The sequence below is a fragment of the Vitis riparia genome, chromosome 7, assembly GCF_004353265.1.
Source record: "Vitis riparia cultivar Riparia Gloire de Montpellier isolate 1030 chromosome 7, EGFV_Vit.rip_1.0, whole genome shotgun sequence".
NCBI classification, from domain to species: Eukaryota; Viridiplantae; Streptophyta; class Magnoliopsida; order Vitales; family Vitaceae; genus Vitis; species Vitis riparia.
In genome coordinates, this window is record NC_048437.1 from 26,484,953 (window position 1) to 26,512,553 (window position 27,601).

General features: G+C 36.4%; 3 protein-coding genes across 4 annotated transcripts; 1 reads left to right on the forward strand and 2 right to left on the reverse strand.

The window, feature by feature from the left end:
• Window positions 1-1,778: 1,778 nt before the first annotated feature.
• Window positions 1,779-11,809, reverse strand: LOC117918209 (histidine kinase CKI1). The gene is made up of 7 exons (XM_034834717.1): window positions 11,579-11,809; window positions 6,115-6,351; window positions 5,337-6,023; window positions 4,309-4,684; window positions 3,626-4,200; window positions 2,224-3,417; window positions 1,779-1,988 (listed from the first exon to the last, which is right to left on the reverse strand). The coding sequence occupies exons 1-7, from the start codon at window positions 11,807-11,809 to the stop codon at window positions 1,779-1,781; spliced, it is 3,510 nt and encodes a 1,169-aa protein (XP_034690608.1).
• A 3,095-nt stretch (window positions 11,810-14,904) lies between these two features.
• On the forward strand, window positions 14,905-24,762 carry LOC117918533 (DNA mismatch repair protein MSH6). The gene is made up of 21 exons (XM_034835257.1): window positions 14,905-15,891; window positions 16,429-16,525; window positions 16,906-17,008; window positions 17,101-17,154; window positions 17,242-17,316; window positions 17,457-17,525; window positions 17,652-17,735; window positions 18,125-18,304; window positions 18,708-19,255; window positions 19,334-19,463; window positions 20,327-20,418; window positions 20,528-20,706; window positions 20,779-20,981; window positions 21,091-21,192; window positions 21,329-21,491; window positions 21,927-22,216; window positions 22,293-22,430; window positions 22,769-22,848; window positions 22,973-23,072; window positions 23,364-23,493; window positions 23,934-24,762. Exons 1-21 carry the CDS (start codon window positions 15,060-15,062, stop codon window positions 24,194-24,196), a joined length of 3,912 nt encoding a protein of 1,303 aa, XP_034691148.1. The 5' UTR covers window positions 14,905-15,059; the 3' UTR covers window positions 24,197-24,762.
• A 103-nt stretch (window positions 24,763-24,865) lies between these two features.
• On the reverse strand, window positions 24,866-27,175 carry LOC117918534. 2 transcript variants are annotated; one of them, XM_034835258.1, is made up of 7 exons: window positions 26,955-27,175; window positions 26,789-26,860; window positions 26,172-26,245; window positions 25,855-25,984; window positions 25,345-25,425; window positions 25,165-25,260; window positions 24,866-25,078 (listed from the first exon to the last, which is right to left on the reverse strand). In XM_034835258.1, the coding sequence occupies exons 1-7, from the start codon at window positions 27,087-27,089 to the stop codon at window positions 25,001-25,003; spliced, it is 666 nt and encodes a 221-aa protein (XP_034691149.1). In that variant the 5' UTR covers window positions 27,090-27,175; the 3' UTR covers window positions 24,866-25,000. The 2 variants fall into 2 exon arrangements, with proteins under 2 accessions (XP_034691149.1, XP_034691150.1); XM_034835259.1 differs by having other exon boundaries at window positions 24,866-25,075; window positions 26,955-27,173.
• Window positions 27,176-27,601: the final 426 nt, after the last annotated feature.

Consider the following 27,601-nt stretch of genomic DNA (forward strand, 5'->3'; position numbering starts at 1 on the left):
CAAAGACAGGAATAGGCTCCTTTAAAGGAACTGAACATAAAATTTAAGAGTGAAGTTACAAAGGATGAGGTAATCTGTAAGCAACCATTAAATAAACTCAAGAGGCAAATAATTTCCAACAAAATATACCAAGTGCTTTGCTAATTTAGTTAACCCATCTGTCATCTAATTAGTCAAGCAAGGAACCTCTTAAATGGAGCATCCCAACTCTATTAATATATGGAATATTTGGTGCAAGCCTCCATGAGCCTTTTTCCATATGAGCTACTCGTAAGATGCCCAGAGTAGAAGTCCTCTCGACCACAAAGTCTGACAAGCCGAATGCTGCCAAAAGTACTGCAACCTCAGCCTCCTGTTTGGAGTTAACGTGAATAGCTAATACCTATGAGAATCATGAGTATTTTCTCTTGCACCAGCTTAAAATTCATCCACAATAACCTAACAACAAAGAACAATAATAATACAAAAATATCTAGTAAAATGACATCAAATATAACATGGAAAAATTTAGGAGACAAAAAAATTATGAAGATTTTTTTTTAATTTAAATAAGAATTGGAATACAAAATTTGACTAGTTTTTTTTACCCGGATAATTAGCAGAAACATATATCAATGCTTGAAGTGAAAATCCATCATTTCAAAAACATCTCAAACAAGAATGGAATTAAAATTTTCTAAATACGTTGGTACTCATGGATTTGAGTAGAAATAGAATTTTTATCCACCATATTAAAATCTAGAAAATTGTCTATAGAAAATTATTTAGTACCAGCATCTTCAGTGATATATTTCTTTTTAAGATTATCCGCCTATATATCTTTAGCGGGATCATATCTAAAATATGGATCATAGAACTCGTTGACCACACCATTAAGAAAATTATTCTTACAAAGATGTTTAGCCTTCTTCCATGTTCAAGCAACATGCCAACATCTGAGCTTTAATTCAAGAAGTTTACCATTTGGCTTTGGTTAAGTGGGTATGAAATCCACATGCATGTGTTGTTTGTAGGATAAATAGTATCTTTCTACTCCATCTTTTATAGTTGGTCCCATGGAAGAACTCTAACTTGATGATGTCAGGAACTTGGACTACAATTTCATCTTTTGCCCCCTCTGGTATATAAGTCCGCGCAATAAGATGGTGGGATTCGATCTCCTGGATTCGACAACTGACTCTTAGGTAAGGGTGCACTCTCACTATATGGTCACGTCAGAATTCTACTAAGGAACTCAATTCACTTGAATGTGGAAGGGAAAGAAGCATAGACACTGATAAATGGGTTAAACAAAAATATTAAGGTGGAATTTGAACATTTGTAGTAGTTTAAAATGTATTTAAAAAAGTTTGAAACAACCCACAACTAATTATACGTATTAATATTGGAAGTCAAATTAAGCCAACATAACTCACATCATCAGAGAGCTTCAACTGGATGACCCATGTTGTGAGAATCCGAGAAAATTTGAACAACAGAGAAAGAGGAGGGAATTTGGAATGGGAGATGTGGGAACTACTCATGCAGACTTGTAGGGATAAACATCATTTGTTGCTTGTAGAGGACTCTTGGAATCCTCTTCCCCTCTCAACATTTGAGTTGATTTCTAATAAAATCCTGTGTTTGGTTTCCTATTATTATAACCTCTCTAACTTGCCCTATCCTTGTCTTCATGCCAAACATACTTCCACTTCTGCACCAAACACAGCTATTACAACAGATATGGTATAATACATGATACAGGAAAAATAATTAATTAGAAGGGCTCAAAATCAATTTCATCTGCTGTTCATATACTCAATGGCTCCCGTCAGAGTTTCCCTTTTAAGCGGCTTTGATAAATGATAATCCATTCCAGCCTCGATTGTCCTCTTCGCTTCCTCCCCATTTGAATGAGCAGTTAATGCAATGATCGGGATATGAACGCCATACTGCTGTTCCTCCTCCCTTATGCGTTTTGTTGCTTCATATCCATCCATTTCTGGCATCTGTGAAACATTATAGCAAAAGAAATTTATACCTTCATGCATACTGTAGATCTTACTTCAAGGGATTCTTAATTACCATTATAATTGGTAACAAATAAAAATGATCCGAATTTTCTCAGACTGCAGTAGTGTTTGTTTACCTAGAATGCATAATGCTAGTGTTTTGAATCATCTGTACATGTTTCTAGAAATCGAACTTGTGATATGTAAAAGAGACTGGAAGTGTAAACTGTACCTCGCAGTCCATTAGAATGTAATCGTAGGGAAGAATGATGGAGGCGTTATTCTTCGTATTATTGCGTAGACCATTGCAAACTAACTCCACAGCTTTTGCTCCATTGTCACAGGCTTCGACGGTTCCACCGAGTCGAGTGACATGGGCCGTAGCCAGCTTGCACAGCACCACAGAATCCTCAGCAATCAAAACCCTTTTCCCCCTCAAGGGGTTTTGGTTACTTGAAGTCCCAACTTCTTGTATTTCTGGTTCTTTAACCAGGCGTACTCGACTCCGGGATTTTCTTGGTGTGGTCCTGTTAGTAGTTGGAAGCGAAGGTAAGCTTGGTTCTGGACCTGCTTTTCCAACCTGTGAGACGGCTGAAATGCCCAGCATTGGGCCACCAAATTCTGGGAGGAGTTTAGCCACTTGATACAACCGTGATCCGTGAAAAGGTTTCAGCATCACTAGATCATTGGGCGAAATCATCTCCTCGGGGACGTCTCTGAAATTGACACTGCGGAGAGTTGGTTTATCTAACCAAACAGCCCGACAGCAAGTATTCTGAAGGTCTTTTCTAAATTCAGCCACAGCCCTGCAAAGTTCAGGAAATGGCCCAGCAGTGGCTTCAATCAGAATTAAGATGAACCTCGGCGTGCCTCTAGCGTAGGTCTTTCTTGGGGTGGGCAATGTTAGATCAGTTCCATCCATGGCACTTAGCGGCATATCCTTAGGTCCGGCATTAGAGCTGAAGGAACCAGATCTAAAGCTTCGTGGACTAAATTCTGATATCCCAGATGAGCTGCGATGTGAAAGGCTTGCCTTTCGCCTTATCTTCTTGAGGGCATACAAAAACCGCTCCCATTCCTTCAGTACTGATACTTTTATGCCTAGGGTTTCAAATAACTTTTGCGTGATTCTTCTCCTTTCATCACTTTGCATCAAGATTATCACATGGGATCCCTCGGCCCTGGGACTAGGCCTTGGCGAGGTAAGAATATTCAAACCCGGATTGCATGTAGTTTGAATCCTCAAATCTAGAGGTTGATATGAGTAATTGGACGTAGCATGCCCTTGTGCTTCAATGTCCTCTTCCTTTCCATGATCAGATGGAACAGTGTCACAGGTTGTAAGGAAAATATTGAACCTGAAGCAAGTCCCCTTTGCGCCGATTTCCTTATCAACAATTCCAATATCTCCGCCCATTAGACGAACCTGTAGAAAATTTGAAATTGAAGTTATAAGTCATTGAAAAGTTGAATCTTGCTGCAGTTGATTGCTCAAGCTCCATCCTAGAAGTGCATTAGAGCACTAATTTTGTAGACTTTACAGGTTGAAGCCAGCAACATCCAGTATTATTTTATCAGTATTAATTTTCAAACTGAAAAATAAGTTAAATTTTTCACCAGTTTGGCTTACATACCAGAGATTGAACAATACCAAGGCCTAAGCCAGTGCCTCCTGTTCCAAGAGCTGTTTCTTTGACCTGAACATAGTTTTCAAAGACAGACTTCTGCTTCTCTTTGGGGACTCCTTTACCAGTATCATCCACCTCAAACACAAACTCCATACAATTAGGGTTTTTTTGGACTTTATTGCTGGCTTCCAGGTCCTTGAATGCTTCATTATTCTTGCAAAAAAAGCTCCATAAACGGTTCAACATGCTTTTCTGGCTAGAAGCTAGGACCGAACTTTCTGAACTTGGTTTCTTAGCCCAAGCTCGAATGGATACATGTCCCTCAGAGGTAAATTTGACAGCATTACTTAGCAAGTTGCACAAAACCTGTTTGAGCTTCATGCGGTCGCCTTTAACACGTGAAAACTTAGCAACAGAACCATCGTGAGGATCCAACACGACATCTATGCCTTTTTTCATACCAACAGGATGATACAAATCAACAACATCTTCAAGAAGCTCTTCCAAGTTGAATTCCTCCTCTTCCAGTTGCATCTTACCAGCTTCAATTTTGCTGGTATCAAGAATAGAATTCAATATACCTGAACAATTAATGCACATAATTGTAAGAACATAAGCTTAACAAAGAGGGGAACTTACAGAAAACTTCATAAATGTAGAAGTAATAGACTAATACTTAGTAGAGTTACCCAAAAGGTCCTTCGTGCAACCCTCCATTTGTATCAAGTTTGTCTCTATCTCGGAGCCTGGAGCAACTTCATCCTTAGATATGTCTATCAAACCGGTAAGTCCTGCTAGAGAAGCACGCACGTCATGGCTAGCACTCGCAAAAGCAAGACTTTTGTTCATACTCTTCCTTTCAGCTTGCTGTGTAGCATCCATTTGCTTTATAAGCTTCGCGCGTAAGTACATTTCTCTTCTGGCTGCTCCAACAAGCAAGAACATGAACATAGAAACCAAGATGACCATAATGACAACCATTACTATATGAAGGATGAGTGCTGATCTGCTGCTCTTATGAACACGGCTCTCTAGTCCCCTGTATGGAAAAGCCAATGCATATACCTGAATACGAAGTAGATTTAGAGTAATTAATGTTCATGCATAACAATTGAAGAATGTTTTACTAAATTGAAATGAATACCAATCATGCATATTAGATCACTAATAATACAGTGAATCGAGCATGAACAAGGTCGAATGTGTATGTTGGATATGCTCATGACATAATTATCAAAACTGTCAATATTTAGATACATGGAAGTAAACATGAAGTAGGGATCAAATCAAAAAAATTTCTAACAGGATAAAGCTACTCTATGCAAAAAAAGATTCAGTACTTGCCTAGCCGACAATATTCTTGGGAACTTTTTAGCTTTAAGGTGTGAGGGGTTTCCTCTTGATCAGAGCTCCTCATACCTGGGGGATGAATCTCACATGACTTTAGCCCTAAGATGATGAATTTAGCCCTAATATGATGAACTATAGCAAAAAAATTAGCCCTAATACGATGGACTGTAATTAAATTACACCTAGATAAAAGGAAGATAGCGTATTAAAATCATAACACATGGAAGAAAACGCGTAATCAAAAAACGAATCTAGCTAATAGAGTAATTTTTTGTTTACATGAAAATAGCTCTTGTTTAAATTAATAAGAAAAATGCAAAAAATTCTAGGGCATACTGAATTGTTATTGTAAAGATTTAGAGCATACCGATTTCACTCCCATGATTTCAAGCTGCGAACAGTAAACTACATAATCCTTGTTGCTAATATTCAAAACAGAAGCTTTTGGTGTCCTATCATCGGCCTTACACGAGACGTTCCCAACATGGCTTATTTGATCACCATCTTGATTCTCTACTACTTTGAAAGAAATGGAATCATTAGAAACCATTATTTGTGTGTTTGGGAGCCCTTCTATGAGCACTTTATTATCTTCTGTAGCCAAGCATAAGCTTCCATCATGAAGATCAATAACAGACAAGAAATCAGTTACTTCTTTCACTGGAAACCCTAGAGAGACAGCTCCTCTTCCATCCACCTTAGCTGTGTTAAGGAAAAGATCTTGGACACTGTTCCATTCAGTTCCTAAAGAAGAATATCCATTGGTACTATTCATAGCTTCCTGAAACCAGCTTGCATTAACCACTACCAGCGGAGGGGAAGTGATGACTTCCCCATACAGCTTTCCTGTGTCACTATCTGCCCGTTGGATGTACCATGTATATGCAGTAGCATTCGGGGAACTTGAATTAACAGAAATTGAAGAATTAGAATATAGCGCAAAAATTTCGCTTCCATGAGCATAGTAGGAGAAGAGTAGGCCATCAATTCCAATATAAGAAATTTGTGATACATGTGGAGTTATGGATAGTGCCTGAAACAACATGGGCGCCACCTGCAAGAAATGTTAAAATTAGGTATTTTCAATTGCTATTAATCAAATACTACATCTCTGATCATAAAAAGAGGAGGAGATGGATTCATACCCTGTTCTTAATTTCGGAGAATGGAAGCTTCATTCCGCTCACAGATGCATTTAGAACCTTTGCCAAATTCATAGCTGAGGCATTCATTGGATGCACCAGCTCTGCTGTGCTTTTAATCTCTGAAAGCAATTCAGTGTGGAGCTTTTGAGAGCTCAGTTTTGCATCATGCTCTATTTTTTTAATTGTATTGTACCATAATGGGATCACCACGCTTGGAAGCAGGAGTACTAAAAATGCCTGCATTGAGGGTTAGAGTAGCATCAAAATCCAGGGTTAACAAATATTACATAAAATATTAGGAGAAAAAAAATAATAAGTTCATCTCTGTCAGAATGATGATCTGATATTTCTGAGGAAAAAATAATCCTTGGGATAGTTTAAAAACTATTGCAACTTAGAAAGAAAATTCAGATTTTGTTTTCCTTTTCCTCAGTTTTCTTTGGCAACAGAAAATCATGTGGCATTGATAAAGGAAATCAATCACATATGATATCAAGAAATAATTTAGTTTTGAGGAATTAATCACCAGAAGGGCAAAGAAGCAAACAGGCCGGAGCACAATCATTGAGGCAATCTTCATTCTGGTTGCTGAATTAGATCAAGCAAGCACCACCAATATCTCCTGCGCAGCAGCCATAGAAGAAACAGAAATAAAATGGTGAATAATGATATGAAGTATGTGTATGACTCAAATATCAGAGGAAAGATTTTTCTCTGTATGCAAGATTTCTAGAAGAAATTTCTCTTATTACACTCTAGAAATCTTTCTCTTTAACCAAGTTGTATGTGTACACACACATACACGCAAAATGACTACTACTTTGCAATTTTAATATAGAGATCATGTAAGATCTTAATGCATCTTAAGATATCAGGCATTTTTATAAACCATTTATTTAAGCCATGACAGAAGGCTATGATTCAGCTAATAAAATTATAAATACCTTTTTAAGATGGATAATTTTATCTAAAGAATAATGGAAAAGGATTGGTGAATAATTTTCATTCTGATTCATACAATTTAGTATAAATAAATTTTATTTTCCTGGTATAAATGTTGTTCAACTATTTTTCAACTTGAAAAAATTAATTTCAACTAAGATATAGATCCTCATCATGAGCTGTTAGGGTCTAGGGTTTCTTGATGAGGCACTATTCACCAAACCCTATGGGATAAGATGGCCAGGGATATTAAGGATGACCAAGAAACCATTTTTTTATTTTTCCAAAAAAAGAAAAAAAACAAACAAAATTACTATTGGTATCTTTGATTGATTTTAGAGGGGGGGAATGGAACTTAGATTTCATTACCATATGTGGAAATTTCAGATCTTTTTTTCCCAACTGGGGTTTCCAAAAGGTATCCATCCATTCATGGCCTAGAAGAATGGTGAGACGAAAAGGAAGGGAGATAAAAGATGACTAAAAAGGGGTATTAATTATCTGAATCCCATGATATCTACATTATTATTGTGGGCTTAAACCACCTTAGATCTCTCTAGGGCAATAATAAACATAAAAACAAATTAAAAAGGAAAAAGTAGTCCTAGGTTGAATTGTTGGCCTTACACTTGCACCATCTATTCACTAAAAAATTACAGAAAATCAACATGCAAGTCCATATACATATTCAGGCCATTGCATGTTGTCTTTTCATCTATTTCTCTCCTTAAAAATCGCACCTTTCAGCCAGTACCAAAAATCTGAAGGAAAAAGTAAAGAAACCCTTGCAAATCTTGAGAAAAATGTTATATTCGTCTCAAGCATATCTACAGATCCACTATCTAAACCCACGGCAACCCTGTTTGGCTGCCGAGAAAATACTCCAGAAAAAAAAAAAAAAAAAATCCTCCACAACCCCACCAAACCTCGTCACCTTTGTAACAAAATGTAAATCAATACAGAGACCACAAAAAGATTACGAATAATACAGAAAAACAAACAAACATAGGCTGGTGACATCAAGAACCAGACGAACCACAAGATCGCAACACCACTAACACAAAATCTCTATGCTCTTTTACCTCTGAAATAGCTTGCTCTATGAATTATTTACTACGTTAAAAACGAGAGTTGATATGAGAGAGAAAATTTGGAGAGAAAGTGAGAGAAAATAACTCTGTAATAGAGAGAGAATCAATGAAGAAAACCAACGACTAAGCCGTCTTTTTATTACATGGGTTTTTTTGTTGTTTTCCTCGTACTTTAGCACACGTGGATTTTGTGCAGCTTTATTCGCTGTACAGACCACCGACCCCCTTTTTTTCAATTTCTCGAGATTTATGGTGTGAAGATAGGCTGAGTCCTCACTCCTCACTGAGCGTCATTGATTAGTATTTAAGGCGCATTGCTAATTTGCTATTTTTCCACCCTATTTTTTGCTTTTTGGCTAAAAATGTGAAGGGTAGGATAGTCTTTTCACCTAAAAAGGAGGGAAGAAGATAAGCTGTAATTGAATGTATCGAGGTTGGCATCAGATTCTCCAATTTAATGAGTAAGATGTCTTGTAACTTATCTTTTTTATATATTTTTTTTCTTTTAATTATTTTGAAGAAATTAGGTCTACCTTTTCAATTCAAAGGTAAATTTTATTTTTATTATTATTATTATTATTATTATTATTTTGGTTAGATGGCAAGTGCTTTTAGGGGTTAGAATGGGTTGGATTAAATTTGATTAATTTTTTGGGTATAGATTTAAGTAGGTTTATTAAAAATTATTTTTAGGTATAATGTGAAGTCTTTAGCTTCAAGAAATTTAAAGGGATAAGATTTCTAGTTTAGAAATCTTTGAAATTAAGTTTAAATATATTATTTTGGTTTAATAATTTTGAAATCATAAATGAAGAGTGTATTTTATACTTAGATAAGGGTTATTGTTAGTGCATTTAAGTTGATGTTTAAGATAAGAAATATAAATATTAGGGAAATTTGATGTTCGTTTGAATTTTAAATAAAGCATTTCGGACTTACTATTCTTGTCATGTGTAATTTAATGATAAATATGTATAGCTTAACAATTTTTAAACCCATTTAATTTACAAATTAAATGGATAAGTTTGTAAACAATGGTTAGAAGGGGACCAAACCATAGACAAATTTGTGGCATATACTTCACAAACATAAACAAAATATTTTTTAAGTTTCAGGGTGAGATGCGAAGATAAGTATATGATTGTTGAGAACCTTAAGAATTAAAAAAAGACACTATAATGTTTTTTTAAAGACACAATTATGATTTAAGGCAGAAAAGTATAGAAGTCAATAAAATTATAGATATGATAACGAGTGGAATGTTCTTGATAAAATTTGGTTAAGTTCCAAATGAAATATTCTTCAACTTTAACAACAAGTACTTATAATCGTCAATCAATAATATTCCAAAAATTGAATAGCATATGAAGTAGGTCGTTCCATATGTTAAAATCAATCGTGTGACTTAAAATATTCCCCAACAATGTGGTAATAATGGTTCAACGTTAAAGTTTAGCAACAAGGCAATAAAAGACATACACAAGACGTTAAACAAATATTTCCTCAATTGAAGTTTGAATTTAAGATCAAATGTCAATGGTTAATTTATGATGGTTGGATATGTGGAGAACACGAGGAAACTTGTTAGTAGGACGTAAATTGATGGTATTTGAAAATGTGTCTAAGATTCAAGGTGGAAAAGTATGGAAGCCGACAAAATTACAGTTATGCTACCAACTAAAGTATTCTCAAAAAAATTTATATCCTCCAACTTTGGCAACGAAGTTATAATACTTCATGGATGATGTCCAAGAAAGTATAAAATATAAAATGGTCCATTCTAGAAGTTGAAACCAAATTACAATCAAAATGAGCTAAAACATCCGGTAATTATGAAGTTATAATAGTTTATTTTAAGGAGGATTAATTGTCATTAATTTTATACTATCATCTTTTGGAATATTCTTGAACCCTCACCACAAGGCTATAATTGTCCAATCAAAGGTGCTCATGAGAGTATTGACTAATGGTATACGGAATGGCTATAACTTATGGTTAAAGCCTCGAACAAAATATTTCCTAACTACGAGTCTATGAGGTTATATCAAAGAGCTTTAACTTTAGTCAAAATCACAACATGAAAATATATTCATTTCAAAATTTTCAAGATATAAAATCTAAAAAACTATAATCACCCTATGGTTGACTCAATATTAACTATGCATATAATCACCCAAACACAAACAAACATTTCATTGCTTGCAACCCAAATCAAAATCAAAATCAAATCAAATCAAATCATGATCTCTAAAAAATTATTTAAAGAGTTTGTTCAAAAGGATAGAACACTATGTGCTTACAAAATTACAAATTTTGCAATTGATGTATTTGACTTTGGATTGTCTCCAATTAGAGAAGTTACTACATTTTGAAAATTAACAATCTAGTATGATTTCAATGCTTTCTAAATTGATCAAACCCATGTAAAAACAACATTCAAAGAAAATGTTGCCAATTTGATGTTGTTTTCTAAACAAAATTTTCAACCTTCTCTTATTGAGTCATGCAAATTGAAATTACATTTTCATCAAATTTTTATTTATTTATTTTCTTTAATACCATTCCAACATAAATTTAGTGGAAAAAAAAAAGGATGAGAATACCAAAATTGAAGAGATAAATATTTAAAAGAATTATAGAACAAAGGTGTGGCGACCTACTCTGATCAGTAAAGAAAAGTTGCTTCATTCGAATCTGTGTCTTGCTGGGTCAGGATGATTGTGCTCGTGCTCTACTGTTAGGATTCAATGGCCAACAAAGGCAGACGAAGACACATTCCGCCCAATGCAAAGTGATAGAAATAGAACCATGGATGGTCTAGGGTGAGAGATAGATTATTACACCATCAATGCAAAGGTTTTTTTTTCCCTTGATGATGAATCGAAAGAGTTGTAGGGTTTAGCCTCTTTGGGTGGACTTGAATTTGAATAAAAGGGGAATGAATGTTGATTTTTGGTAGAAAATCTGCTAAGTAAATATTGGGATCAATTTATTACCAATTACAGTACTTGAGGACTTGTCTTTCTGTAGCTGGTCCTAATTTTAGGTTCTCTTGTATTTTTATTTGTATTCTTATTATTTTGATTTTTGTTTTTTTTTAAGAAAAAGATAGAATTGGAAAGAGGGGGAATCGGAATTTTAAGAGGGAAAATATCTGGATTCTTTAGGGAAAAATCTGAATTTTAAAAAAATAGAAAATCAGAATCTTTAAGGCAGAATTTTTTAGGGGCTCTTTCTTTTTTCTTTCCTTTGGACCTACTATCCTGGGGGAGTCCACCTTCAATGCGGATGGTGGGGGCCGCCGGAGGGGAGGATGGTTTTTCTTTTTCTCCTTCTGCTGGATCACCACACAGCTGCCAGCCATGAGTTGGAGATCCATGCATCCACAGTCCTCCCTCCATCTCCGGCTGCACTACCGCTCTATACTATACCTCCATCTCCACTGAAGAGCCTGCACCATTATCCCTCCATTCCGCCAAAGCGGCCCATTGCACGACCCTCATAGCCTCACTCCGACCACCACCATGGATGGCCATCACCATCCTCCACTGCCCAGAGTCACTCACCGCTGCCATACTTGCTGCGCGCCAACGTCCACCTTCACCATCGTCCACTCTTATCTTCACAACCTGCCACTGTACCTCCACTACCGACCCCACCATCCATGGACGCCACTTCCTTTTCCTATCTTCATCTCCGGCAACATCACAAAACCTCTCGTTTTCACCCCGTGGCCACGCGCAGCCGCCCACAGTATCTCACGCCCGCTTCCATTCCCTCGTCACCGATCACCATGCTCTCGAGTTTTTGCTTATTTATTTTCTCTCAGTTTTCTCTGGCAACCCAAAATCATGTGGCATTGATTAAGGAAATTAATCACATATGAAATCAAGAAATCATTTAGTTTTAAGGAATTAATCATCAACAGGGCAAAGAAGCAAACAGGCCGGAGCACAATCATTGAGGCCAGATCGAGCACCACCAATATCTCCTGCGCAGCCATGGAAGAACCAGAAATAAAATGGTGAATAATGATATGAAGTATGTGTATGGCTCAAATATCAGAGGAAAGATTTTTCCCTTTATGCACGATTCTAGAAGAAATTTCTCTTATCATGCTCTAGAACCTCTCTCTTTAACCAAGTTGAATATCAAGCATTTTTATGAACCGGCATGACAGAAGGCTAGGTTTTAGCTAATAAAATTATAAATACCTTTCTAAGATGGATACTCTTACCTAAAGAATAATGCAAAAGGATTGGTGAATAATTTCCATTAAGACGTACAAATTTTCATTCTGATTCATACAATTTAATATAAATAGATTTTATTTTCCTGGACTTAGGTATTTTTCAACTTGAAAATACTAGCTTCAACTAAGCTAATAACTAAGATACAGCTCGTCTAGGGTTTTTGGTGGGGCACTATTCACCAAACCCTATGGCATAAGAAGGCCAGGGATAACCAGGAAACCATTTTTTCCCCCAAAAAGAAAAACAAAACAGTTATTGGTGTGTTTGTTTGATTTTAGGGGGAAAAAGGAAACTTAGAAAAAAGGTGAGACAAAGGGAAGGGAGATAAAAGATGACTAAAAAAGGGGTATTAATGATCTAAATCCCATGGTATGTACATTGTTGTTGTGGGCTTAAACCACCTCAGATCTCTCTAGGGCAATAATAAACAAAAAAAATTAATTAAAAAAAAAAAGTAGTCCCATATTGAATTGTTGGCCTCAGTTGTTGTCACACTTGCCGCATCCACTCCCCAAACCCACAGCAACCCTGTTTGGTTGCCGAGAAAATACTCTAGAAAAAAGAAAAAAAAAAAAACCTCCACAACCCCACCAAGCCTCGTCACCTTTGCAACCAAATGTAAATCAATACGAAGACCACAAAAAGAGTAAGAGTAATACAGAAAAACAAACAAACATAGGCTGGTAACAACAAGAACTTGAGGAACCAAAAGAACGTAACAACATTAACACAAAATCTCTATTCTCTTTTACCTCTGAAATAGCTTCTTCTATGTATTATCTCCTACGTTGAAAAAGAAAGTTGATATCAGAGAGAGAAAATATGGAGAGAAACTGAGAGAAAATAACTCTGCAAATAGAGAGAGAATCGGTGAAGAAAAAACAATGACATAGCCGTCTTTTCTTACATCATTGATTAGTATTTAAGGCTCATTGCTATTTCCACCCTGTTTTTTTTCTTTTTCGCCAAAAATGTGAAGGGTAGAATAGTCTTTCCACCTAAGAGGAGGGAAGAAGATAACCTTGCAATTAAATGTATCAATGGAGATTTGGGTTGTAAATACAATGAAATATCAAGGTTGGCGCCAGATTCTCCCATTTAATGAGGAATAAGGTGTCTTTTTTATTTATTTTTTTATTATTTTGAAGAAAGTAGGTTTACTTTTTCAATTCAAATGTAAATTTTATGATTTCTTTTTTTTAGATAGGTAGTGCTTTTAAGGGTTAGAATGGTAAATTTGATTAATTTTAAAGGTATAGATTTAAATAATGTGAAGCTTTCAGCTTAAACAAGTCAAAGAAAGAAATGTTGAAAAAAATTATTTTTCATCTCTAATAAAATAATTTTAGCGATTGGTTGTCAAATGGATTTTGGGTATGGTACGAAAATACCAATAATAAAAATATTTGAATGACTAACTTAACATCGTAACAAAATCATGCTCTTATTAATATACTAAGTTGGTTACTATAAATAAATAATAAAGAACTTTTAATCATTAATTAGGTAACGTATAATGTATGTCGCTAATATTGTGTTTAAAGTATTAGTTGAAAAAGATGGTTTAAATCAATAAATAAACAAATTGAGGTATTATCAATGCTTTTATAATAAGTTGAAAACCAATCAAAAAATCACATTTAAACTAATAGTTCATAGTTTTAACATGATTTAAATGATATTTAACTACTTAAAAATTAATAAAAATGTAAATTAACTATACACAAATATATAAAATAAAGTTTATAATGTTTAAATGTCATCTCGATCAATGTTTCTTTCCATGTTCTAGGAACATATGTCATTTTAACTAACACTTTTAGAATCATACCAGTTATTAAATCAAAAAAATTATCAATTCATAGTTTAATAAATTATCATAAATATGTAATTTATATGTTATATAAAATAATATATATAATTTTTAATAATATTTCGTAGTTATGAACTAATGAATGAGTTATCCAACATATGGATTCACCTTCCATGAGATCTAAATTATAATCTCAATGCAATGATAACATCTTAACTTTCACAAATGAAGCATAATTCAATTTGCACAAAGATGGACAAAGGGTGATGACTAAAAGTCTAAAACATCCCTTCATATAGAGGGGACAGAGATGGGCAACATCGGCTTCGCCTCAATCTTTCATTAAGATGATAGTTAAAAGTTAAAACACATGGAGGTTATCAAGAATTTGAATCTTATAAATCAAGGTAATGATTAAGAGGAGAGTTTATACAGATAAGGGTAAGATCAAACTCCTCAATGGTAATAGGAGGGATGGATGGTTTGGGTAAGAGATGGATGATCACACCATAATACAAATATACAATTGCTAGGCATTTTTATCGGAGCAATAACATATTAACATAAGAATGTAAATGCCCTTTTTTTCCCTTACCCTTACTAATCAAATATTACAAAACATCATTAATTCCATAAAATCACACCCCACCATTCAGTTCCCGCCAAACGCTTCGCACCCAAACTATATTTTCCCGGAATTGCCATAAGTTCCCGCCAAACTTCTCTTAACCCTAACATTTTTCCCCGGGAAAATCCGATAACTCATCGCCTTTTTGTAGACCCTACTCACAGGTCATCCACACCGCTTTACTACTTCGTCTCTCCCTGTGTCTGTCTCTCGCTTCGATGGCTCCAACTCGTCGTTTGAGCAATGGAAGATCGCCACTGGTGAACCAGCAAAGCCAAATTACAGCGTTCTTCTCCAAAACTTCATCTTCTCCTTCTCTTTCTCCTTCTCCTTCTCCTTCGCCTGTTCTCTCCAAACAGGACCTTAACCCTAAACCTAGCCCTAGCCCTAGCCCCAGCCCTAGTCCGACGACTCCTTCACCTGTGCAAGCCAAGCTTAGAAAGCCGCTCTTAGTGATCGGCCCATCTAAGACCACTTCTCCTTCAACGCCGGTTACGGGAAGCAAATCGTACGGAGAGGAGGTTGTGAACAGGAGGGTCAAGGTTTACTGGCCGTTGGATAAGAGCTGGTACGAGGGTTGCGTGAAATCGTTCGATGAGCAAACCGGCGAGCATTTGGTTCAGTACGATGATGCCGATGAGGAGACTCTTGATCTTGGTAAGGAGAAGATCGAGTGGGTGGAGGATAAAGGCGGAAGCCTTCGTCGATTGCGTCGGGGTTCGGTTTTTGAGAAGGGGGTGGTTCCCGTCGGGGAAGCCAATGTGGAGGAGGAGAGTGGTGGTGATGATTCGAGTGATGAAGATTGGGGAAAGGGTAAGGGAAGGGAGGAGGTTGAAGATGATTCGGAAGATGTTGAATTTGAGGAAGAGGAGGATGAAGAAGAGGAAGTTGAGGGCCCCAAAAAAGGGCAAAGTAAGAAGGTTGATCCGAAGAAGCGGAAGGCGGTTGGAGAAGGAACAATGGGTCCTGGTAAGAGGAGAAAGAGCAGTGGAGGAGTGGAGAAGAATACATTTAAAGTTTCCTCAGTAGAGCCTATGAAGAATGCTGAGAGTAAGTAATTGGTTTTCTCTTTTATTTTCCATTTTTTTAGGACATTTATTATAGGTGAAAAATGTACCATTTGAGAGCATTACTTAAAACTGATTCCAAGTTTGTGTTCGGTTGAGTTGATAGCTAGCCTCTAGTGGAGGCTGTTTGGTGTTATGTGTTATCGGAGAATTTATTTTTTAGGTAAGGCTGTTCAATTCAACTTCGTTATTCATGGTCCCATTATGTGGGATTCGGGCAAATTTTTCAACTGAGGATTTTTGTATGAAGCTTCTATGTTTTAGAACAACAGCGATTGAATTATTACATGATCGAAATGGAAAAAAATTGAGCTGTTGTTTAAAATTTGTGGGCTGTACCTTGCAGTTTGTACGTTTCAGCTCTCACAAACTTCTTCATTGGCATACTGCATTATTTCTGCTCTGGTTTTGTATTTTCTTGTTCCAACGAATCCAATATTTATATAATCCATACACAGGTGAAAACTAATATTTGGGTGATGTTGTAATGATTATTGAACTTGATTATGCTTTGCTACAGGCAGGAAGGCTTCAGACATCCTTGACAATGTCCTACCAGGCGATGCCTTAGAAAGATTTGGTGCACGTGAAGCAGAGAAGTTGCCCTTCCTTGGGGGGTAAGTTATTTTTGCATGTTCAGCTTTTATGAGTGTCCTCTCTTGCATGTCTGCACCATGTGGCAGCTTTGAGAGAATATGGAAATCGAAGATTGCTTCCCTACATAAAGGCAACTCAGCTTATATGTTCCGGTTTAGTCAATGTGTTACCTGTCAAATTTATCCATCATAAATCAAAGTATGGGCATGTAGGATTATGTAGTTCAGGACTTTGGTATCTAAACTGTGCTGATCCCTCTATTTGAGAAGAGGAAAACATGTGGATTTATTGTGTGTATTTTCCTTTTTTATTGCCTTGTAAAATAGGTGCATGCTCTGGATTTCAGTTAGGTAGCCCAATCTCATTTGTTATGTTCTTAAGTTCATACATCTTGAAACAGAGAACGCAAGGATGCTAAAAGAAGATGTCCTGGAGATGCAAATTATGATCCAAGAACTCTTTACTTGCCTCCTAATTTTTTAAAGAATTTAACAGGTGGCCAGGTAATTGGTTTCAGATGATAACTGCTTAAAGTCCTTGAAGTTCTCCTTGTCATGGATTTATTAATTTAATGGCCTTTTTTTCTGTTATATAGAGACAATGGTGGGAGTTTAAGTCAAGGCATATGGACAAGGTTATTTTTTTCAAGGTATAAGATAAATAAAGCTAAACTATCATAAACTTGTCAGGGTCACTAGTGCAATTAAATGATAATATTTTATCTTTGTTCAAACAGATGGGCAAGTTTTATGAACTTTTTGAAATGGATGCGCATATAGGAGCAAAAGAGCTTGATTTGCAATATATGAAGGTATTCAATCAGTTTGAGTGCAATTGGTATGCTTCTATTTTATAGGGAAACTGAGAAAATTTCACATTCTAAACTCTGCTTCTTTAGTAAATGAATCTTTTCTTTGTAAATTGATTGTTGATACCTAATTGTGTTGTCAGGGGGGACAACCTCATTGTGGATTTCCAGAAAAAAACTTCTCAATAAATGTTGAGAAATTGGCTAGAAAGGTTGATCCTATTACATATTTTCTATCTCAAATTAGAATTGTTTTCCATTGGCTTTAGAGCACCTCTTTTTCTTTCATGAACCCATTTTCATCAAGAATTCTTACTGGAGCTCCTTGGACAGTGCAGGGTTATCGTGTTCTTGTTGTAGAGCAAACAGAAACACCTGAGCAGCTTGAGCTTCGTCGCAAAGAGAAGGGTTCTAAGGACAAGGTCTGTCTAAGATCCCTGATTATTTCCCTTTTTTGGCATAAATTGTTCTTTTCTGCTCTACTGTATAGGCTTGAAATTTCCACCTAAGGAAACAGATGGGATGATTTTTATCATATATGGGCAAACCTTTTTCTGGATGGTGTTTTCTGATGCTTTTGAATAGCTCTTTGATCTGTGGTTGGTACCTTCCCTCATCAATCAAACTGGATTTTGATCCAGGGTTTAAAATGGTTATATCTTCTTTTCCTCTTTTTGTATTATGGAATCAAAGCAATGTTGAAAACTTCAACTTTTCCTCTCTTAGTTTTGTATGTTATTTTACTTGGTATTTCTCATGGTAGGCAGGAAGAAAAAAGATTAGTAGTTAACACGTTTTGTTGTTTTTGAAGGTTGTGAAACGTGAAATATGTGCAGTGGTCACAAAGGGAACGCTAACTGAAGGCGAGATGCTATCAGCCAACCCTGATGCTTCTTATCTTATGGCAGTAACTGAAAGCTGTCAGTTTGAAGAACGCAGTTTTGGTGTTTGTGTAGTTGATGTTGCCACAAGCAGGATTATTCTTGGACAGGTATAAATCTAGACTGTTCAACATCGAGTGTGCTGCACACACCCCACCACCACAACCTAAAATATATTTCTTCATTTCTCAATAGAGATGAAATGGAATATAAATTAATATCAGTGATGCCTACAAGTTTCATATGGTTAAGATGAAGGTCTTCCCAAGCATCAAACACAAACTTTTTCATTTTTGCTTTGCCACATTTGTACTTTGCTGTTTGTAGATGCATATGATCCTCAGTGGGACTTGTTCTTGCTTCTTCTCAATAGTTTTTATACAATCAAGAAGTAGGTTTTGTTAGTTTGTATGCATTTGTCTCTGAAAGCTATTAGTTGTTCTACTGGAATGGTTTTTTTTCTTTTATAACCATTGTGTATTCTCTGTCTAACTGTGCTTCTGTTTTTACCAGTTCAGGGATGATTCAGAGTGCAGCACCCTGTGTTGTCTATTATCTGAGCTAAGGCCTGTAGAGATTATAAAACCAGCTAACCTTCTCAGTCCTGAAACCGAGAGAGCACTGATGAGACATACAAGAAGCCCTTTAGTAAATGAACTGGTTCCAATCTCAGAATTCTGGGACTCTAAGAAAACTGTTTCTGAAATCAGGAGTGTCTACAGATGTTTCAATGATCTATCAGTTTCTGGATCTTTAAATGAAGCAAATTTGAGTGTGAAGGATTCTTTTGTTGAAGAAGATCCCTTGGGCCTACCTGACATTTTGTCCAAGTTGGTGAATGCAGGCGAGAGTGGCAGCCTTGCACTTTCAGCCCTTGGGGGCACTCTTTTCTATCTAAAGCAGGCTTTTATGGATGAAACATTGCTTAGATTTGCTAAGTTTGAGTTATTTCCATACTCTGGTGTTAGTGATATCTTTCATAAGCCATACATGGTTCTTGATGCTGCTGCCCTGGAGAACCTTGAGATTTTTGAGAACAGTAGAAAAGGAGACTCATCAGGGTAAAATTATCTCTCATCAATGTGTCAAATTCAATATGGTTTTGGCCTTAGTCTTAGGTGATTTATTTGTCTTTGAAGGACTCTCTATGCACAACTAAATCACTGTGTGACTGCATTTGGTAAGAGGTTGCTGAAGACATGGCTTGCAAGACCTTTATACCATTTGGATTCAATTAGGGAACGCCAGGATGCTGTGGCAGGTCTGAGGGTAAGTCACGTGTCAGAATATTTCCTTGTAATATTTTATTTTAACCGTATTGATTGCTTGTTCTACAATCATGTGGTTTGAGAATTTGAATTTCCATGAATCCCAATTTGCATCTTGTATACCCCTTACATATATAGGGTGTACCCCTTTTTTTGTTTGGCACCTTTAATTAGATTCTATTTGCCTATCAAAAAATAAAATAAAATTAGGAATCCCAATTAAGTGAGTTTTCTTTTCACATTATTTATTTGTTATTTTTTATATCAACATGGGGAATTAACTTAGCTGGACTGTTCATTGAATTCTGGCATTTTAAATCAATTAGTTCTTAGAAAACCTTTGTTGAAACATACATTGAAATGGTGTTACAAATGTGACAAAAAAAGGTATGTTATGAAAGCATGCCTATGTAAAAACAGCTGGGAAATCTTATGAAAAGACAAAGCATTCACATGTTTTTGCTGAACTTGATACATGGGATCTGAATGTTCAAATAAATAGCCAAGATCTATATTCTCAGCCTGTCAAAGAAGAAGGTCAAAAATCTTTATTCTTTATTGCTATGAAAAAATAATGTGGAAGAACCTTTCCTTTGCTTTTCTGCTTACAGAAAATGGTTGTTATTAGTTTCTCTTCAGACTACAACTTATGAAATTATGAATGGTTGTTATTGTTTTCTCCTCGAACCACAATTTATGAAACTATGAAATCTTAAACACCTCTGGGTCATGAAGAGGTGCTAATGCCTCAGTTTTGGAGGGTTAATCCTCCATTTCGTTATTGAAGGACTAATTAAAATTTCATGACTCATGAGTGCTGTTACTGCTATATGAACATATTTTGATAATTAACTTGCGTTATAGGGAGTTAATCTACCTTCTGCACTTGAATTTCGAAAAGAGTTGTCTAGGCTTCCAGACATGGAGCGGTTGCTTGCACGTATCTTTGCTAGCAGGTAATGGCAAATGGTTGGCCATAAATATTTTTACGGATTAAACTTTTTAGAAAACTTGCTAACTGTTATGTAAAATTATTTACCGTTCACCAATATTGATGGAATGCAGTGAAGCTAATGGAAGGAATGCAAACAAGGTAGTTTTCTATGAGGATGCGGCAAAGAAACAGCTCCAGGAGTTTATATCAGCTCTACGTGGATGTGAATTAATGACACAAGCATGCTCTTCTCTTGGTGTCATTTTGGAAAATGTTGAATCTGGACTACTACATCATTTATTAACACCTGGTACAGTTGGCTTTTATGTTAACCAAATTCAAAAGTCCTGTTTGGCTTCTTATTTTTTAATCATTTGTGCAGGTAAAGGTCTTCCTGACATTCATTCAGTTATAAACCATTTCAAGGAAGCTTTTGATTGGGTGGAAGCCAATAATTCTGGACGTATAATACCTCATGAAGGAGTTGATAAGGAGTATGACTCTGCCTGTAAAACAGTCAAGGAGATTGAATTAAGGTTGAAAAAGCACTTAAAGGAGCAGCAGAAATTACTTGGAGATGCATCAGTAGGAACTGGCTTGAATATGTCTTGATGTTTAATATTTAACTACCTATGTTCCCATGTTTGTTCCTGTAAATGTTTACCAGCTGCTATTCTCTGATGGTCCTTTACAGATAAATTTTGTCACAATTGGAAAAGAAGCATACCTTTTAGAAGTGCCAGAAAGTTTGCGGGGGAATATTCCTCGGGATTATGAATTACGATCATCCAAAAAGGTAAGCAATAAAAAAGATGTGGTATCTGAAATAATAATTGCAAGGCATTACCATCTGGTTGATGAACTTTACATACCTGCACTGAATTTTGAGCAGTGCAATGCCCTTTATTTTTATTCTTGTTTTCCACATGCAGGGATTCTTCCGGTACTGGACTCCAAACATTAAGAAGTTCTTAGGAGAGCTCTCACATGCTGAATCAGAAAAGGAGTCTAAGTTGAAAAGCATTTTACAAAGGTTGATCAGTCGTTTCTGTGAACATCATGATAAGTGGAGACAGTTGGTTTCTTCAACTGCAGGTTCGCATGACTTCACTTTTACGTATGGAATTGGGGCTTGGTTTTATGGCTATCTTTATCATGTGGACCTAGTACCTATAGTGTAAGAAGTTTATCACCCCTATTTCAATCTTCATGTGCAGACAATTTTGTTTTGTAGGAGCTTAGTGCTTAGCTTTGGTTTCTGTGTGTGTGTGCACGGAGGTGTGTAAATGCATGCATGCTAACCTGGCCCTCAGTGCGATAAAATCTTGATGGCTGCTACTTTTGTTTCTTTTTTCCTTTTCCAGTTTTCATTCTATGTGTTGAACACCATTATTAAATAGGAAAAATAATTACTTTTGGATTCAAGATCTTGTTGAAGCAATTATAAAAGTGGAAAAGCATGGCATATATTTCTCTGAATCCAATCTTTGTTCAGTTTGCATTGCTGAAATTGGTTGTTACATGTCACAGAACTGGATGTATTGATCAGTTTAGCAATCGCAAATGACTACTATGAAGGACCAACATGCCGGCCAGTGATCTCAGGGTTATCCAATTCAAATGAAGTGCCATGCTTTACTGCAAAAAGTTTAGGACATCCTGTCCTTAGGAGTGATTCTTTAGGGAAGGGTACATTTGTCCCCAATGACATTACTATTGGTGGTTCTGATCATGCCTGCTTTATCCTTCTCACTGGTCCAAACATGGGTGGAAAATCAACTCTTCTTCGCCAAGTTTGCTTGGCTGTTATTTTGGCCCAGGTAAGATTCTTGTTTTTCTGACTTGGTGATTTTTCTCTTGATCTATTTGGTAATTTCACCTTTGGTTCCTTCCTAGGTGGGAGCTGATGTGCCTGCAGAAAGCTTTGAGCTTTCACCTGTGGACCGCATCTTTGTTAGGATGGGTGCAAAAGATAATATCATGGCTGGCCAAAGTACATTTTTAACAGAGCTTTCTGAAACTGCATCTATGCTGGTGGGATTCCTTTTTCTAATTCAATTCTTTTATTACTAAATGTTCCATTGCTTCTGGTCCAAGTATATGGTATCTTGATGTTTTGAGAAGCTTGTAAAAATCAATTAAAGATTTTTCTTAATTTTTTCTTGTACTTGTTTCACATTTCATTCCAATTTCCCATCTCATGATATATTTCATTTTAGTTTGATCTCTCCCAAGCAAAACACAATATGTCAGTATCAGGTGCCTAAATGTTTTACATATCACATTCTTTTTTTATAGGTAAACAGATTGTGTGCAGATATAGATAGATGCATTTTCATGCAGTGAACGTATTTTTTTTTATAATATTGCAGACATCAGCAACCTGCAATTCACTGGTGGCACTGGATGAACTTGGACGTGGGACATCAACGTCAGATGGACAAGCAATTGCGTAAGTGCCATCTGAACATGCATCCACTTTCTAATCAACACAATTTTTTACTACCATTTCTGCCCTTGCATCTCTAAGGCATTCACCAGATGATGTGCTGCTGATGTCAGTTTATGCTTGGCAGGGAATCAGTTCTTGAACATTTTGTTCATCAGGTGCGGTGTCGAGGAATGTTTTCTACTCACTATCACCGATTAGCAGTAGACTACAAAAAAAATTCCAAGGTGTGCTTTTGTTTCCTCTGATGAGTAAATTTCCTTAGAAAACTGGGATGTAGTTTATGTCTACACAACCACCAACCCATTGACAATGAGGGTGTTTTGATTAGTTACTTTGTTTAGATGCCAAATGAAAATAATGATTGAGTTGCAACATAGATGATCATCTGTGCAAATCAGATATACTCATATTATAACCCATAATGAGTTTTATTATTGATCTCGGTCTTACAACCCTAAGGATTTTCAGGATATCATCCATCCACTTTTTTACTCCATGTTGTGCACATTGTATAGGTCTCCCTATGCCATATGGCATGTCAAGTTGGAAAGGGAGTTGGAGGCGTGGAGGAAGTAACTTTTCTTTACAGGTTGAGGCCTGGTGCATGCCCTAAAAGCTATGGCGTCAATGTTGCACGGCTAGCTGGTAAGGTTTCTTTCTATTGTTATTTTTCTCTTATTGAGGAACTTACATTAGCATTCAAGGTGTAACAGTATGGTTGTCCCAGTTATTTTTCTCTTGTGGACAATATAGTTGCTAGTTCTGGACACCTCAAACTGTGTAAACCTATCTTTTAAGTTAATAATCTAATAAAACTAGAATAAAAAAAAAAAAGAAAGCAAAGATGTATGAGAACTTGAATTCATTTATCTTAAGTTCATTGTGGATGTCTTAGAGAGAATATTTTGAGGTTTTGCAAAGAAAGTTCATTGCCCATCTCAGACTATTAATTTTTGCTAACCCAATTTGTGATAAATCTTCCTGATATGGCTGTTTAATTCATGTGCCTAATCATGAGCTACAGTCATTGTTGTCTTTTTTAGTAATATATGAGATTTCCTGTGTCTTACTGGTACACCTTTCAGGACTTCCTAACTCTGTACTTCAAAAGGCTGCTGCTAAGTCAAGAGAGATTGAGGGCATATATGGTAGGCACAGGAAGGGATCTGATGATGGATGTGATGAAAGATTATCATCCCAAAATTCAGAAGATGATATGGTATTCTTCATCCAAAGCTTGATTAACGGTGTAGCAAAATTGAGTTACCACGAGTCTTTCAAGGACATACATGCTTCTTCGCTGAGTGACCTTCAGCAGAGAGCAAGAATGTTTCTTGATCAGAATTAAACAGATGAGAGTGTTTCAGTGGACACAAATTTTGCACTGGTAGCCCATCTTTGATGTAAGAACTGATTGATGAGCAGAAAAGATGAAGGTGCGGAGTGGGGATCCTGGCTGAACTAACAGTTCAATTCAGATTTCCAAGAACATCTTTGTTGGGCATCTATGGCTTTGATGCTTTGAACTACCAAGCTGTTACAGTGGAAGCATCAAATTTGGGGCCATAGCCGAAGATATACTGATTGCATTTTTGGGTAGAGCATTTGATGTAAAATTGACACAGGATCTATCAGGGTATCAATTATGTACATTGCTATATTTGTATAAAGATCTCTGGTGAACCGATGCGGTTGGCACAAGACTAATTGTTTCTTGTCCCATTGAAAGAGAGGCCCCTATGAAATTAGTTCCATGGAACGCTAGAATCTAATGAAGTGACTGCAGCCAGAGAAAAAAGGAAAAGAAAAAAGGTGAGGTTGTTGGCCATCCCCACCAATTCACCAATTTGGCTGTTGATCCAACTGACTTGAATTGTAAGCAAAATGGAAATTGGTTTAAAAAGGTTCATCCTACTGATGTGCATTGCTGTTGGGTGTTGTTTTTATTCTTTTGTTTACTTACCATAAAATTTGTCACTTACTTAACTAGTAAACTAATGAAGGTGCCAGTAAATGATTGATCCAAAAAAGCTGCTTTTGAAGAAAACTCTATTCACTTACCCAAAAAAGGGGGAGTTTCAACTGAGGAGCATAGATATTATGCTCTTGTACAAATGAATTAAGGCATGGGAAAAATACATTAGGGCTCTACTCAGACCCCACTATGAAGTGGCTGCTCCTCATCTTCTTCATCGTCTACTTCTTCTGGGCTTTCATCTTCAGAATCCTGCTGTATAAAAAATAAACTAATTACAAAAAAAGACTAGAGGAATGGATTAGTTGCAGTAACTATTGCATGGGCTCTGGAGAACTTACATAATAGTGTTCCCGGATGCTGTTTTGAATAGCTGAAATTGTTCGAATAACTATGTACATAGGGAGAATAATTCCACTAGCCCTTAGTATAAGTAACTGCAAAATTCACCAAACAAACACAATCAGAGATGATAATTGGAAAGTTGAAGCAGCTGTAAGAGGGAAAATTCAGGTACTCACTGTTAGAAGTGTGAATGGATAATCTTCTGTGCTGCCCGTAACCACAGCAAACAGATGTCTCACAAGCAAAAGGACGGTAAACTGCCAGCAAAATTAAGAATTTAAATGGTTAAAAAACATTTGAATAAATTCTTTCATACCAGAAAAATTTTGAATTGTAGTTGTGCCACCCATTAATAATGGTTCAATGAGTCCCATAATCATACTGGCCCACATGGTTGTCCCCAACAACCGATCCTACCCGTACAGTTTACCGATAATATTTTGGGCGGTTTGAATAATCCAATTAATACACTCCTTGTGAATTTTATATCACATGTCAATGTAGTCAAAAAGTGGTTCCCCATTACGTTTTGGGCCAAGCTAATCCAGAAGGTGTTCCTCATCATTTTGTTAAACTAACTTCATCTATTAGAAAAGGTATGTAAGCCACAAGGCATGTTTCCACCAAATGGGGTTTTCTTTTTCATAAATTAATGGTGAAGAAAAGTTATGATGAAGAGAACTTACAATGAGAGCCACCACTCTGCAGCAAGAAGCACCTCTATCTGCAGCTGCTGTGCATTCAGGGCCATCAGCCATGGCCACTCTTCTTGGGTCCTCCAGCTCCTGCCGTCTTCTTGGAATTTCCAAACTTCCCCTAAAGAATCCATAAAGAAAAACATCAAGCAAACATCTAACTCCATGTACAAATACACAATACCCATCAGCAGAAATGATCCTAAAATAACAATTGCTCCAATTTCAGAAACTTTGAAAAGGGTTTTTCTTTTTTAGTATCATATCTTTTTGGTATATTTTGTGTATGAGTGAATGAGGAAAGATACCTAATGGTCACTGCTACATCAACCAGCTGAGCCTTCTTGGGGGGTGGTGGTGCTGTGTAGCCTGGTTCATATTCCTGCAATTTTATAGTTCATTTTCATTGATTAGACCTCATTTTTCAAATTCAAATGCGTGAAAAGGACTGTCAAAGAAAATTTGAACAAGACAAGATTGAGAAAGAATAGAAACAAAACCGGAAAAAAAATTAAAATAAAAAGATTTTTTTAATGCAAATTATTCCTAAATAGAATAGGCTGGATAATAAAATAGAAGTCTAACTTTTTAAATTATTTGTATAGAGAGAGAGAGAGAGAGAGAGAGAGAGAGAGAGAGAGAGAGAGAGATAGAGAGGGAGGGAGAGGAGAAAGAGAACTAAGCTTCAAGGAAGGTTAAATAAAAGCTAACATTGAGAACTCCAATATTCAAAACAAACGGAAAAAAAAAACAAAGAAAAACAAGAGTTTGAATCGTTCAAGACAAAAAACAACACAAACCCACTTCAAACAAAGCACAGACAACAGACAGAAGAGCCCAGATGATTGATTTCTTTGCTTTCAAAAACAAGAAAACACAAAACAAAGAGCTTCCAAAAAACAGAGAAGGAAAGAGGAATTCAAACCTGGAGACAGATTTCACAAGTTGTGTTCCCTTTTTCATTGCACCACCTCTGTATACAATCTCTATGAGCAAACTGAAGACAAAACAAACAAAACCCAAATCAGAAAAATCACCAAACCTCAAATTCCGAAAGCAAAACCAAGAAAACACCCCCTTTCTTTCTTTACCTTAACGGTTCCAGAGCAAGCACAGGGAGCCTCCAAGGTCTTACAGCTCTCGAATTCCGCTTCATGGCAGATTCTACAGTGTGGAACTGCAGAACTCAATTCAAAATCATCCACAAACAACACAACATCTCCCATAATTCTTCTTCTTCTTCTTCCTCCTTCTTCTTTCGGGTTGTCAAACTTCCTCTCTGTTTTCCTCTGTATTCTCTCTTTCTCTCTCTTCTCTCTCTCTCTTCTCTCCTTCTCTTGGACTTTAAATAAAAGAAAGACACTGAGCTTCCCAAAACTGCCCTTTGTATTATTTTGAAAATTCCTAATATTATTTTGTTCAGGAGTGTGGAATGTGTACAGATCCACCACCACCGCTTTGGACTTTTTATAAGCAAGACGCGGTTTGGGAAACTGCAGCTTCAACGTCACGGCTTTGACTCCCTATTCCCATATCAACGTTAAGACTCGGCCATGTCCCAAGTCTCCCAGCCTGCAAGGCTGCCGCCTACCCATCCATAATTTTAATTTCAGCTGTTTGTCAAATTGGATATTGCTTCTTCATTTCCCTTTCTAAATTTCCCTCATATTTGGACACTGCTCGAGTGCAATTTTATAGTTTTATTACGCGTAATGTTTTCTTCACAAACCTTTTTTTT